Genomic DNA, 15736 nt, shown 5'->3' on the forward strand with positions numbered 1-15736 from the left:
TTCATCTGATGCAAGAAAAGGAATTTATTTCTTTAATTGCCTTATCAATTTGCAGTTGGTCTTTTAAAAAAGAACTGTGTCATCTGCTAGCTGAGTTACATCATTTCTCTTTTGAAAAATCTCCTTGAAAATGATGGCAATGTGTAAAGAAAACAATAATAATAATAAAGAGAAATGGAGAATTGGGGCATCCTTGGCAGACTGATCTGCAGACTGAAAATCTTTTAGTAATGTTTGGATATAGCATGACACAGCTGCTGATATCTTCCTAAAGCATCCTAACATTGAAAACGAATGTTTCTCCAAAACCAAAGGTTTGTAGTGACCTGAATAAGAATTGATGTTCAACTGTATCGAGTGCTTTATAGAAATCCAAAAATAGAAATAAAGCATCTGATTCTACATATGCAGTGTAATCTAACAAATCAAGGATAAGTCTAATGTTGCAACTGATGTGATGATTGGTCATGAAGCCGGTTTGAGTGACATTGATTTGATTTAAACCTTTCTTTAAACAATTAGCAAAGATTAATGAAATAATTTTATAGTCTATGTTGAGCAATGTTATTGGTCTCCAATTATCTATCAGAAGATGGTCTTTTATCAGGCTTGGGAAGCAATGTTATTATGCTTTGCTTCATAGTTGTTGTCATTTCTTTTTTATCAATGCATTCTTTTATCATATTGTGAGGAGATTCGATCACATTCCAAAAGTGTAAATAAAATTCAATAGGCACACCATCCATTTTGGGGGATTTTTCCTTTTTTCATTTTACTAGCAGCTTCAAGAATTTCTGACTTGGAAATAAGTTTGTCACAATCCAATTTAAATTCATCTGATATTTGTGGGATAAATTCTTTTACAACATAGATACATTTTTCACATTCCGACTGGTTGTAGTTTGATTTATATGAATCAGAATTAAAAGTTGAGGGTGTGATTCTCTATATCAGAAGGGTTAGAGATTATGGCGTTATCAATTTTTAAATATGTGAAATTATTTCTTTTGATTCCTTTTGTCTAGTGCAAAAAAATAGCTTGAATTCTTCTTGTTAACACTTTAAGGATCCAGCCCCCAGTCTTCATGTTATTCTTAGCTGCGTACATTACATCTTCAAAGGAAGATCTATCCACAATAAAACCCACTCAGTTTTGGAGCTCATTGATTACAGTCATTTCATCCAGGGTGATGGTTTCCTCAGACTTCTATAAATCATTTGACTTTTATTTTTGACACACTAAAGCACGTTGGATTTGATCATGACGTTACACACTGACACTACTAACACGTCTCAGATTCACTGTGACAAGGACTTAGTGTTTTTCCTCTTTGATTCACTGCTGTCTTCGAATCACTGCCCTTCTAAAGAGCAGGAGCATTAAAAGGTTAAATATAAATGGTCAGCAATTAACTATGAGTGAGAAACACCAATTCCTTTAGCCTCACAAACAGCAGGGATACTTTCTCTCAAGCCTCTGGTTTGTGTTTGAAATATGATGAATGTGAACTCATCCACAGCTTCTCCTCTTCTTCATTATATCATAGACCTGTCAATAACATGTTCAGACACCAGGGAAAAAACAATATTCAAAATAAAGTTGATAAGTGACAGAAAATACAAAAAAAGAGACACTGTTTAGAAGAACGCTGATAATGAACATTTAACTGATACATCCAGCATACTCCTTAGCTCCCAAGGTTATTAAAGAAATGAACAAACTATATTTTGATTTCATTTGGAAAAATCACAAAGCATCATTACATCAGACACACACATGATTGCCAGTGTTGAAGTCCAATGTCTTAGTGTCAGTGCAGGACTCCTGATCAACAGGTTTGTACAGGGAAGGTAAATGTTAATACCAACATGATGTCCTTGTCTCCCTCGGTAACAACCTCTAAATGTCTCTGTATAATTACAGAAGAGCTTGATGGCTGCCTGCTTGGTGACAGGGAGTGCACTTGCCAGCCCTGATCCCGAACCAGAGACGGGGGCATGGGTATGTGAGACAGACGGAGCAGGTGGTAGTTTGCTGTGAGGCTGCAGATTTGATTTTTTCTGACGTTAAGATTTAAGTTTTTTTTGGGGGGGGGGGAATTTGGTTAATCTGATTAATGTTTTCTTCTGTTTGGTAATATTTTTGTTAATAAAATCACATTTTGAGCAAGTACTCCAGCCTGCTGACCCACTTCCTGGGGAACATCCCATTTGAAGTTTCCAGTGCCCAAACAACATCTGTCCTGGGGAGGTGGCATTACAAGGAGCAGCTCAAAATGACAGACAGACAGTCAGTGCTTCAAACATCTATCACAGCTGACACACACCAACAGATAAAACTGACTCAGCCCACATGAAACTCAAATAAAGATCACGTCACTGTTGTTGAAGGTCGTCTGTTTATTGTAGTGCCCAGGTACTTAAAGGACTCATGATTCCTTCCTCCATACCAAACCTACAACTCACTGTGACAGTCATTAGTGAGCACAGTACAGAGATAACAAGAGGAGAGAGAGCAGAGTCCATTCCCTCTTACTCTTTAGAGATGAACAAGTCCAGGACCCATCCAATAATAATGGTTTGACCAGTCAGTCAATCTGGAGGGTGGACTCGCTGTCTAGTCCTGTTTCATAGCTCAGGCCGTAAAATAGTAGCTATACTTGGACTCCACTCTGAGTATGGGATAATGGCCTTTCTGTTTACAACAGCAGCTCTTCTCCCAGGGGTGTATAAACTGAAGCTGGCCAACAGCTCTAAGTCAAAGTGACATGTAAACACATCTTAAGTCTTGTTCTCATCATATCCTATTCCTGAGCGTGGAAACGGATCCACATTCCCTCATTTTACTCTCTTATCATAACACCAAAGGCACAGGGAAACAGCAGCCTGAAATGTAAATAAATCTTTTTTGGTGCATTTGTGATGTTGACCTCATCACTGGGGCCTGGTTGAGCAGCATGGTGAGCAGCAGTGGAAGAACAGCTGTGTGAATTTTATTACGGAAGCATTTTGTTGCTTAGTTAAACTCTGAGGAGACAGGGACTTGTCTTCGCCCTTTTCCTCCTCCACAGCAGCTCATGTCTGAAAATCTGCAGTAGAACACTGATTTTTACAAATACTGCATTAATAAATAATGTGAGTGTTCATGTTGCACTGTCTGCTGAATTTTATGTGGTCAACAGAATTACCTCAACCGTACTTTAGTTTGTGTGAGAGACTCATCACTTTTTGAAAATGGACTTTTCCCTGCAAAGATTACATAAAGTTTTGAATGTCTTTTTTTCCTGACCCACAAAGCAGAACACAACAGATTGAATGAAAAAATGTGAGTTCTTCATTGTGAACTAGTTGTTTGAGCTGAGTTTTCGGGGCTTGGGTGAAGATGTTGGAGAGGGGGGAGCTGGCTGGCAGGTAATGGACTGCATTTATATTGTACTTTTCTAGTCCTAACAACCACTCAAAGTGCTTTACACTTCGAGTCACATTCACGCATACATTCATACAGTGCTTGCTATATACATTATTACGACTCAATGTATTTGTAATTTCCACAGTCTGACCCTCCAATAAGCCGAGAGGAGGAGTAGCTATGGCACCAGATAGATAGATGTTGATTGACATTTTTTATTCTACTTTGTTGTTTTGTCCAATGATAGAGAAAATAATGTACATGAAGGAAGAAGGAAGAACTCCTGCCATTAAAGTGAACCAGATACGGAGTTAAACTTCCCATACCGGCTTAGCCGAAGAAGCCGGGGCTAAGCTAAAGGCTAGGAGATGGAGATATAAGCCTTTTCTACAGAGTAACGAGCCATGATGAAGCGCCATGATGAAGCGCCACAAAATGTCAGCCTGCACACCTGGCTCCAGTCAGCATGCAGGTCTCACAACATGAATTTTATAGACAATTTGAACTTTCAGGATCGTGTTTTTCTCTTCAGTAGAGAAGGGATTCACCCCAACAAGCGGGGCAGCTGTAAGCTGTCGACCAATATTCAGCATGCGGTCCAGACGTCTCAACGTGCATGAATGTTCCCAATCACAAACACACCTGTCCCTACTCAGGTCCCCCAATCTTCTTCACCAGACATCAGTTCCTGCCTACACAGCCATTTGATGTTATTCCTCCCTCTAGCTCCCCCTTCCTGTATGCTAGTCTCCATACACCTGCTACCTCTGTCACAACATATACTGGACTCGTCCCTCCTATTAAAATGAACTACTGCAGACCAAAAAAATATATCCCATACCACACTGGCAGGAAAGTCAATGTAAATAACTAACTTCCTGCTCCCCCAAGCACACCTGTAAAAAATCACCCTTTTAAATGTGAGATCTTTGAAGAACAAATTCTTATTATGCAATGATTTTATTATTTATTTTCTGTATGACTGATACATGGTCAAAACCAGAGGAATACAGTGTCTTAAATGAAGCAACCCCAACAGCCTTCAGTATGCTCAGAAACCTTGGTTGTCAGGGGGGTCGCTGTCATTTTTAGGATTTTTTCTGTAAGTTATCCTATGGGGAATTCTCCTCCTTTGAAAGCCTAATATTTTATGTAAACAAACATCAGCCTATTTTATTCCTCTAAGTCTATCGCCCTCCAAAACCTAATGGCACTTTTATCTCTGAATTTTCTGACCTGCTTTTACCTAATTATGACCGAGTCTGTATTATTGGTGATGTTAATATTCATATATGCTGTCCTGGTGATGAACTTGCTGGGGAATTTCTTAATCTCTTAGAGTCTTTTGATTTTGTTTTACACTCAGGACCTACTTATGATAAGGACCACACTCTTGATCTTGTCCTATCATATGCCCTGAAGATCGATTGTTTAGAATTTATTAATTTCTGTGTATCTGATCATCTTAGCATTGTGTTCAATTTATATTCTCCTCTGCCTCCTACAACTACATTGGTCTCCACACCCGATCTGCCTCTCCTCTCTCATCCTGACATTATGGTGAACTCCTTTAACTGCCTCTGCCTGGCAACATTGAACTCAGTTGCCCCAATCAAATCAACAACCAAAGTCACCCCGTGGATTAATGACCACACCTGCTCTCTAAAGAGAGAGGTATGCAAAGTAGAATGAAAATGGAAGGCATACAAACTTCATGTTCATTATGAACTTATGAAAGACCTAATATAGAGATACAATGCTGCAGTTATTAATGCTCCAGCAACTTACTTCTCCACCCAGATATCCCAGAATGCCCAGAACTCAAAAGTATTGTTTTAAACACTCGACCTGATTGTGAATGCCCCCTCTAACAATAACATGCATTCTTCACCTGACTGCTGCGAACAGCTTAAGATATTTTTTACTGGAAAAATTGAAAAAATCAGATCCCAGACTGATAGCTCACACCCTCACGATCTACCTGTCCCAGAGCCTTTAACTCACGGATCATTTCATACTTCCTCCCTCAGCTCATTCACACCAGTGTGTTTGTTTACACTCACTGCGATGGTTGAACAAATTAAGTTGTCATGTTGCCTTTTGGATGTGGTCCCTACGAGACTACTGAAGGATACTATGCCTGCTATTGGTCCTTCTACTTTAGCAATTGTGAACAGCTCCCTGACTTCTGTTTCTGTCCCTGCCTATTTTAAAACTGCTCTTATTGAACCTCTTCTTAAGAAACCCAACTTGGATCCTACCACTCCTTCCATTCCATTCTTGAAAAAGTTGTGTTCTAACAGTTATTAGAACATTTAACAAATTATCTGTTTGAAATATTCCAGTCAGGCTTCCGATCATTCCACAGTACTGAGACGGCTCTTGTTAAAGTTTTCAATTGCCTTTTATTGGCTGAAGATGCAGGTGATTGTTCCATTTTTAGTTCTGTTGGACCTCAGTTTTGACACAGTAGATCATGATATACTGATCAACAGACTGGAGAAGTGGTTAGGAATCAGTGGTGTGGCTTTAAACTGGTTCAGGTCCTATCTATCTAATAGATGTTTTTCTGTGTTGATGGCTGGCTCAGTCTCATCCTCCACTAACTCACCCTACGGTGTCCCACAAGGCTCAATTCTGGGTTGTACTTTATTTTCCATTTACATGCTCCCGCTCTTCGAAATCATCCTTAAATTAAATGTTAATTTTCACTGCTACGCCGATGATACACAACTTTACCTACCAGCCAGACCTGGTAATAAGTCCAATATAGCAACCCTCCACAACTGTCTTGCCGAAATAAAATACTGGATGTCAGACAACTTGCTGCAATTGAATCAGTCAAAATCTGAGGTCATCGTCCGGTCCTCGCATCTCTTCACTGGCTGCCCGTTTATTTTAGGATAGGTTTTAAAATTCTTTTGATTACTTTTAAGGCCAGACTTGGGCTGGCCCCTCCTTATACTTCTGAACTTTTAACCCTTTATGGACCAGGACGCAGTCTGAGATCCTCTGGTAGTTCGCTGCTGAACATTCCAAGGTCCAGATTAAAAACCAAAGGAGACAGGGACTTTGCCATCAGGCCCCCTACACTTTGGAATAAGCTACCAGAGGAGATCAGATTTGCAGAGTCAGTTCCCCATTTTACCTCACTTCTTAAAACACACTTTTATAAATGTGCTTTTATTGTGTCTTTTCATTTCATTTGCATTTCACTTTGATTTTTTTTTAATGTTTTTATTTGATTCATATGAAGCACTTGTTATTTGTATTGAAAAGTGCTATACAAATAAACTATTATTATAATTATTATACAACTCAACCAAAGGAAGTGGATTAATTTAGTTATTATTTTTTATTAATTATTAACTGTTTTTATTATTATTATTATCAATGAGCTACTGGACACATGAATTTCCCCTTGGGGATAAATTAAATATCTATCTATCTATCTATCTATCTATCTATCTATCTATCTATCTATCTATCTATCTATCTATCTATCTATTAGTAATAATAATAATAATAATAATAGTTAAATAGATGTGGCAACTGCTGGAAATGTCAGTGTAATGTCATGTGCCTGTAATGTGTACATACAGGTCCTTTATGATACAGAATGACATGGCAGCATCAAGATAATGACCTTCACATTAGATGTCCAAAACCAAGGCACACATCTTTAGAATAAGGTTTAAAATGCCTTTAATGAGCTGGCAAGTTCTATGTGTAGAACATGATTAAAAACATTCACTTCGACGTGTTTTGGTGTTAGTTTGTTACTGAGAAATATGTGATGAAACAACTTATACACAGGGTGAGCAAATTAACAGGTGTAAACACTCAGCAATCAGGGTCAATCAGTATAAATCAGTGTTCACTTCATCCATCCCTTTCTAATAAATTTGAGTCAGCAGGGGGCAGCCTCTCAAGAAGTAAAGTGATTAGGTCAACAGGGGGTAGCCTCTCTAGATAAAGGATATATACAGTTAAAGAAAGATGAGGACATATATGCAAAAAATATATCTACATCTTCACTTACAAAACATTGCCCATAGCTTTCAAGATAGATGGGTTGCTGTTGTGTTTGTCTTTGAAATGTCTAGCCATAGGATAGTCATCATTTTGTGTCCACATGGCATATTTTTGCTCTGACAGTCCATGTTGTAGTCTGCATTTAGTTATTCTGATATAAAACACATTAGGACATTCCAATTTGCAAATGACAAATGTGGTCTTACAGTTAATAGTGTCTTATTTCATAACTTTTATCCCCATGGATATCCTGAAAGCTATTGCATTTTAGCACATTACCAGGAGGTTTTGAGGGGAGCCAGGTAGTTTTGGGGTCTGCAGGTAAATAACTATGTACAAGCTTATCATTTAGAGTAGGTGGGCATTTAAAGCAAAAAAGAGGAGGCTCTGAGAAGATGTGTTGTATTGAGGCATTGCACTGTAGTATGTTCCAATTCTTTCTGATAATATTTTTGATGTGGTAAGCCTCTGTACTAAATTTTGTAGAGAAAAACACTCTCTCAGATGCCTGTCTGGGTGTCCCCTTCCATAGAAGGGTTTGTCATTGTTTGTCTTTAGCTTTACTTTTAGCCTTTGAACATATGTCCTCTCATGGCCTCTTTGAATGAAACAATTCTCCATTTCTTCAGCTTTTTGATCAAAATCACTTTCTTCATCACATACTCTTGTATGACTTTGGAATTGACGGTAAGGTATATTCTCTTTAAGGTGTTTCAAACTTTATGCATGGAGTATTGTATTGCGGGATGTAGGTTTCCTGTAGATGATGGAATGCAAGAATCCGTCTTTGAGTTTATATATTTCCAAATCCAGGAAGTGAATCAAGCTTTTGTCATATTCTAAAGAAAGTTTGACATTTTTGTTTGTATTATTAAGATACTGATGAAAAGTCAATAAATCCTGCTCTGACCCCACCCACAGTAAAATAACATTGTCAAATACCTACCCCAGTATATTATCGATGTTTGGAGGAATCAAATAGTCCCTTTCCCATTTACCCATATAAAGATCCACATAAGATGGACTGTAGCATGCCCACATTGTACAACCTTTAGCTTGTCTGAATAAGTGATCCTGAAAGACAAAAATTTTGTTATTTAGGGTCCATTCTGTCAAAGACAAAATAAAGTGCGCAGGAGGATATTCTGATTCATTCAGGAAGCATTCTAATGCTGTTAAGTCTTCTTCGTGTTTTATAATTGTATATAGTGATTCAACATCCATAGTAGCCAGTATAGTATTTTGTCCTATGTTGCCTAATTGTTCAGTCTTTTTCAGGACAGCTTAGTATCTTGAATATATGCTGGAAGGGATGGTAAATTTGGGTTTAAGATAGTAGTCAATGTATTTAGAAACAAGTTCTGTGAGACTGCCATTGCCTGAGATAACTGGTCTTCCTTGGGGAGTTTCCAGATTTTTGTGCACCTTAGGGAGTAGATAAAAGGATACAATTTTGGGGATTTCATTAAACAGGAACTTAAGCTCATTATCTGAAAATCCAGTTTTCAACAGTGGAGATGGTGCTGGACTGAAGGAAACGATAATTTGGACTCCTGGGAAGGAAACAGAAGTGGTTGAGAACCTATGAGGCTTTAAACAGGGACATACCTGAAGCTGAGCTGGTCAAGACTTTGTGGGAGTATTCCACCCAGGCCAGGTAGGTGCTTCACCCCGTGTGTGTGTGTGTGTGTGTGTGTGTGTGTGTGTGTGTGTGCACGCCATTGTGTAATGCCCTGTTTGACCAGCGAATGTCGCCCTTGGACTATGCAACCTGGTTAAATGTAAAAAGTTTGTTTATTTCTCTGAATATTATCATATTCTCATTTGCATATTGTAACTCTGGGTCACTATTTTTATTATACTCTTACTTTGTGTAACCCTAAGTCGCTGTTATGTTAAAGGAGGGCCTTACCTTGCATATTCATACAGTTTGTATCAGAATGAATATTATTAGTGTATTTGATACACATATAAATATTTACATTTCTTTTATAATGTTTTACAGTAGTTATTCTATGTTATGTTGCCAGTGCCTAATGGACTTTCTTTTCCTCACCTTCATTCCTGTGTCCTGACCAATAAAACATCCTGTTTACTGCTAATACCTAAAAGGAGCTAGCCCTATACTTTCACCTTAGAAACAGGAGGAGTTGACTGTGACTGTTTTTTCTCCTTTGATGAACACAGTGTATGGTCTATCGCATTTTCAAAAAAAAAAGACAATTCATTACTCTGACTTAAAGCTCAGCTTCAAAGTTGTTCATAGAAATGTAATGGAGTCAAAAGTACAATATTTGTCTTCAAGTGTAGTGGAGTAAAAGTCATACGTTTACACAAACAAATAATCAAAAAAGGACAGATACTGGAAAAATATGCTTAAGTACAGTACTCAAGTAAATGTACTTTGTTACTGTCCACCCCTGTCATTTGGTAATCTTAGTTGAACTGAGGAGCGTCTGGATGTAAATAGCTCCTCAATGCGCAACAGGAAGTGAGATTTTACTGTTCACATGCCTCCAGTGTGAAAGTTCACCATCTCTTATTCTTCTTTTATAGATCATCTAGGTATTTGGCCAAGAATTCAGTCCTTAAGTAGCAGTCAGCGTGTCTTTACAGTTGAGTTATAAACTGAATCCAAAATCGAGTGGAGTTTAGGTTTAGGCTTAGAAAGCAGGGAGAGCTCTGAGCCACTGCAGGTCCACGTCCCAAGTCTCTGGACCGCAATCAATAACTTTGCATGGAAGAGGCGCTGGTGTTTGTTTTACTGATAACGGATGAGTCACAAAAGGTGAAGGCACATGTGGTCTACAGGAGGAAAAGAAAAAGATCCAACATGCAGCTTACAGCAAACAGAAAAGTGATAACTATATATCTCCATCCTGTGTTAACACAAGTTGCTCCTTCTTTCGGGCTGTAGTTCCTGTTATGACCAAAATATCATGTTTAAGAAACGGTCATCCACCATCACAACTCTGTCTCACCTGTGCAAAAGCCTTGGAAACAATCAAAACCTTGTTCACATGTTGGAACATGTAAAGTCAGTCATGTCACGTCAACAATGTCACCAGTGAATAAAACCTTTTCACCAGAGCTTCAAGACTTAGACACCAAATGTTTTTATAATTTGATAAAAACGTGACTGAGTTTAGAAAAAGAGAACTGCAGAAAATATAGAGTTAAATATATTCAGACACAATAATGTACTACAGTTACAACAGTAACATTTCGGAAAAATAACTATATTCTGCTTCAACATTGCATTGGTTTTTACTGTACTGTCAACATTTCAACGCCTCACAACAGATTACTGTACTGTCACCTTACAACACTGTATTGAAATGTAAACACAAGCCTGTGGAAGAGGAGAAGAGGTTTAGATTTAGAACATGGTTTATCCAAAAATTCACGCTAGTGTTTGGCAATGGAAAAGTGGAAAGTGGAAAGTGTTTGGCATTTGATACAAATATTTGATTTTTAGATGTGTTTATGATTTTCAATGGAGTGTTTCATTTTGCAGCAGATATGTGGCACTTTGCATTTTTGTGTGCTTTGTGTTTAGTTTTGAAAAAAATGAGACCTAGTTTAGAAAATGTGTGAAAAATGTTATATATAAATTTACACAGCTGAGGAAAGCAAAATGATATACATGGAACTATGCATTGAAAAATAGACAGACACAAGAAAAGTATGAACAAACTTGGAACATAGCATCAATTATAGTGCAGTGAATTCACACCACATACAGTAGGCTATTAGTGTGTGTGCGTGTGTGTGTGTGTGTGTGTGTGCTTGTGTGTGATAGGATGAGGGGAGGGGCCAAACCTGAGCTCTGTGGCTACAGCGTGTGCGCCAGCAGACCACCACCTATTTTCACTGGCCTCGTCCCGGCTCCTGTACTTTTCATGTCTACTGAAAATAACTCCACGGATCACTACAGATGCCATGACATTGTGGACGTGGAGTCCGGACAGCCCATCACCTCAGCGGTGATGTTTTCGGCGGGTGTCGTGGGCAACATCATGGCCCTGGTCCTGCTGGAGGTCCGGCGCAGGAGGACCAGCCCGTCCCTGCACCATGTCCTGGTGACTGCGCTGCTCATGACGGACCTGCTCGGCTCCGTCTCCGTCAGTCCTGTTGTGCTGTCAGCTTATGCTCAGGGGAAAACCCTAGTGGGGATGAGCGCCAACGCGGAGGTGTGCTCCTACTTTGGCTTCAACATGACCTTCCTGAGCCTCTCCACGTTGGCCATCCTGTGCGTAATGGCGCTCGAGCGCTACCTCTCCATAGGTCACCCTTACTTTTACGAGAGGCACCTGAGCAAACGCTGTGGTTACATCACTATTGCGCTCATCTATCTGGCCTGCGTCATTTTCTGCATCGCCCCCTTCCTGGGTTTTGGTGAATACGTGCAGTACTGCCCTGGAACCTGGTGCTTCCTGGACATGAGCCACGCGGAGGTAAAGGGCCAAGTTTACATCGGATTTTACGCATCTTTCATCCTCATCGTTACCTCTACCACGGTGGTGTGCAACATAGCTGTTCTCCTCCTCTTGGTGATGATGTACAGGAGGAGAGTGTCTGCGCATTCTGCGTCAAGATCCATGACGGAGGAAGTGGAGCATCTGCTGCCGCTGGCCACCATCACTGTGGTCTTCATTTGCTGCACCCTCCCCTTAGTGGTAAGATCTATGCCTCCAAATGGCTGAAATTTGACATCAGTTTAGTGGCAAATCCAGCATGTGGTTTACAGTGTTGTTGTTGAATCAGACTCCAGTGAAACTGTGGAACAAGGAGCAACCTTGTTTCTACATCCTGGGCGACTGAAGCCACAGTAGGGGAGACTGAGGATAGTTGTAACATGTCTACATCACAAACAGAACATGTCTAGTTTATTCTCAAACACAAGGAGTGAAATGTTACAATTCACCTCATAGTCCGGGTTAGTTGTAACGTACACAGGGGTGAAATGTATGTGTGTGTGTGTGTGTGTGTGTGTGTGTGTGTGTGTGTGTGTGTGTGTGTGAGCAAAGTATGTTAGTTACTGTCTTGATGATAGGACATTTGAGCAGAATAATAAAACTCAATCAGTCAGTCAGTTAGTTAGTTAGCAAGTTAGTTAGGTAGTTCAGTTGGTTTCTTTATTGCTGTGTGCCACAGAATCCTGTCCTTACTCTTAAACCTTATGTTTATGTATTTGCACAACATTGTATCACCCCCCTCCCAGCTCCGAGTGTACGTAAACTTAACAGGCAGCCACGAGGAGCGTCACGCCGCTGACCTCAGAGCTCTACGTTTACTGTCATTCCACTCCATCCTTAACCCCTGGGTCTTCATCATCCTCCGCCCCTCCCTGCTGAAAATCCTTTGGAGGAAGTTGCACAAACCACAAGAGTCCACATTAATGCGAGGGAAGACCCTGAATGCTCGGTCCAAACAAAGAGGGGGGGGAGGGGGGGCTTGCGGTGCAACCCCAGAAGCCGGAAAATGAGGATGACAGTGGACATGGATGTGGATAAGTCTCTGTCTGAGTGTGGAGTGAAGAAAGGCTGAAAAATAAACAGAGCTGAGCTTGCCACGTCTAAGATGGCACGGTTTAACAACAGGAAGTGCTCTACAGTCTGTGGGAGTGGGAGGTCATGTGACTCAGCTACTGTGCACAAAGTCGACTAGTAAAGATGGGCACCTGCTTTGAGGGGCTGCTGCTTCACTCTAACGTGCGCTGGGTATCATGGGGGACAGTTTTGAACCACGTGTATGAGCTGTGGAGGGAAGTTGCAGAGTTCCTCTCATCAGAAAATCATCAACTGGAAGATCAATTTACGGTGCATTGATGATTCACAAACTTGCAAACATGTCAATACATGTACTGTACATCTAAATGTATTTAAGTGGTGTGATACGCAGACACTGTAGGTGCAAAACAAAGTGCATGCTTTATCCAAGAAGATTACGCTGTGGTCAGTTGGGAGTAACAAAAGAGCTGGGCCCCATCTCTCCACTAATCCAGTCCCACCTTGAGCACCTCCATGTATATTTCAGAGACCTTCCCCTGACCTTTTAAACACCCATCTAAACTGGGTTAGGGACCCCTTTGCCCCTGGTGTAGGTTCTTTGTTTTTTTTTAATTATTTTTTGGGGCCTTTTATGCCTTTATTGACAGTGCAGGAAATGGGGAGGCGGAGAGAGGGGGAATGACATGCAGCAAAGGGCTGTCATTCGAATCGGGTCCAACTGCAGCGAGGACCTTAGCCTCTGCACATGGTGGCGGATGCTCAACCAACTGAGCTGCTCGACGCCCCAGGACTTTACCGTTCTGGCTGAAAGGACACTGACCTGCATTCTCCCCTTTGCAACAGCCTACTTTTGCGAGGCTTTTCAACTTTAAAAGTATCAACAAAACACAGAGCACATCTACATGTGGACAGTGACATGACATTAAGGCAGGCTTGACAAACTGTGTAGGAGCCACCAAGCCAATTCAATTCAATATGCTTTATTGACATGAATTCAGGTGGACAATATTGCCAAAGTGTCACAGACAATATAATGATGATATCAGGTGATCATAGGCAAAGAGGTTCCTCTAAATTTTTAACTGTGTACATTGAATATTTACCCACATGGTTTTGTGACTTCTAAATGTCAGGTCCTTTCTCAACATCTGCTTCTGGGAAACAAAGCATTGTACAGTCTAATCATGGAACAATTTCACAATGACTGAAGGGAATGACCTTTTACTTTTCCTAGGAAAACATGTGTTTGTTGCATTATAAAAAATTATAAAAAACCACCCTGACAGGTTTTGGAAGATGTTGTAACTTCCTGAAATGTAATAATATTGAAGTAGAAAGTTGGAATGATGAATGGAACTGAACTGACTGTTGTACAGGGCTGTACCCCCCCCCCTTTCTTTTAAAATCTTATTTATTTTCAGTAATTGTTATTATTAGTGATTTTTATTTAATTTTACTCATCATTGTTTATTCATTATCATATATGCTGTATCTGTGCACTTATATGTGTTGTATTGTTTGGTGTTGTTCCTTTGCTTAAACAGATAATTCAATAAAGAAATGTTTGAAAAAAAAAAACAAAAGAAAAAAATATCAGGAAAAAAAAGGAGAAAAAAAGTTACACATTTATATATATGTATATACACATTTCTCTTTTCTTTTTTGTTTTTTTTTACATTTGCCTTTGTATTGTCAGTCGGTTTGCAGATGGGGTCCCCGGCCAGAAGCTAATGTTATTTGGGGGGGGGGGGGTCCTTGGCATGGAAAAGTTTGGGAACATCTGTGTTGGGCAATGTCAGTTAGGATTTGGCCCTGCAGATTACTTTGACAAAGCCTCCTACAAAATGCTGCTGTTAGAAAGGATGTGGAGGGGAGATGTCGTTGAACTGGTACATGATTCATTATAATTTTGTGGACAGGACTTTTCAGGATACAAGCTGTATTATCATTTTGTGAGGTGACAGTGACCAACTTCTACCACCAAAGTCTAATCAGTTCATCCTTGAGTTCAAAAGTTTCTACCAAATTTGAAGAAGTTTCCTCAAGGTGTTACTGAGATATCACAAGAATGAAACGGACGGACGACCTGACAACATGATGCCTCTTTCCCTGACTGTCGCCGGCGTAGTGACATAACAATATTCACTCACAATTTTCCTCAGTTTTTGTGATGGTGAATTATTGACATTGTGTGACGTCAAATTTAGAATGAAAGTGGGGATTGCGTGGTAGTCAGAGGGAAAAATGTGTCAACATAAACTGACCACAGCAGGAAGTTAAACCAAGTAGTGTCTGTGTCCTAGATTTGGACTCAGCAGTTTGGTGAAAACAACACTTGATGATGAGATGACCTCTGATTTAATCTTCAGATATATTTATCTCAAACACAAACATACACACGCACACGCACACACACACACACACAAACAGACACACACACACACACACACACACACACACACACACACACACACACACACACACACAAACAGACACACACACACACACACACAGACACACTGACAAGAACAGGATGTAACCGCTCTGTAACCACAGTGCAGTCTTTCAAAGGAACACAGGACACTACTTGTGTAATCTCCTCATTCTCATTGTGTTTGTACAAACTTTCACTGTGTCCACACATAGTTCACTACTAAAGACGTTTTCTCATCTGACTCTGACAACTCATGAAAACAGTCTGTACTGAGTCTTTGATACTTTGATACTGTCCTGCATTGCATCAGTGTTTTCAATCAAATCACTTTAAAATTGATGCAAA

The 15736-nt window shown here is 39.9% G+C and overlaps 1 protein-coding gene across 1 annotated transcript; it reads left to right on the forward strand.

Annotated features, from left to right (window-relative positions):
- Positions 1 to 10745: 10745 nt before the first annotated feature.
- Positions 10746 to 14525, forward strand: ptger2b (prostaglandin E receptor 2b (subtype EP2)). The gene is made up of 2 exons (XM_056404672.1): positions 10746 to 12123; positions 12669 to 14525. The coding sequence occupies exons 1-2, from the start codon at positions 11248 to 11250 to the stop codon at positions 12930 to 12932; spliced, it is 1140 nt and encodes a 379-aa protein (XP_056260647.1). The 5' UTR covers positions 10746 to 11247; the 3' UTR covers positions 12933 to 14525.
- The last annotated feature ends 1211 nt before the right edge of the window (positions 14526 to 15736 follow it).

The sequence above is a fragment of the Seriola aureovittata genome, chromosome 19 (assembly GCF_021018895.1).
Source record: "Seriola aureovittata isolate HTS-2021-v1 ecotype China chromosome 19, ASM2101889v1, whole genome shotgun sequence".
NCBI lineage: Eukaryota > Metazoa > Chordata > Actinopteri > Carangiformes > Carangidae > Seriola > Seriola aureovittata.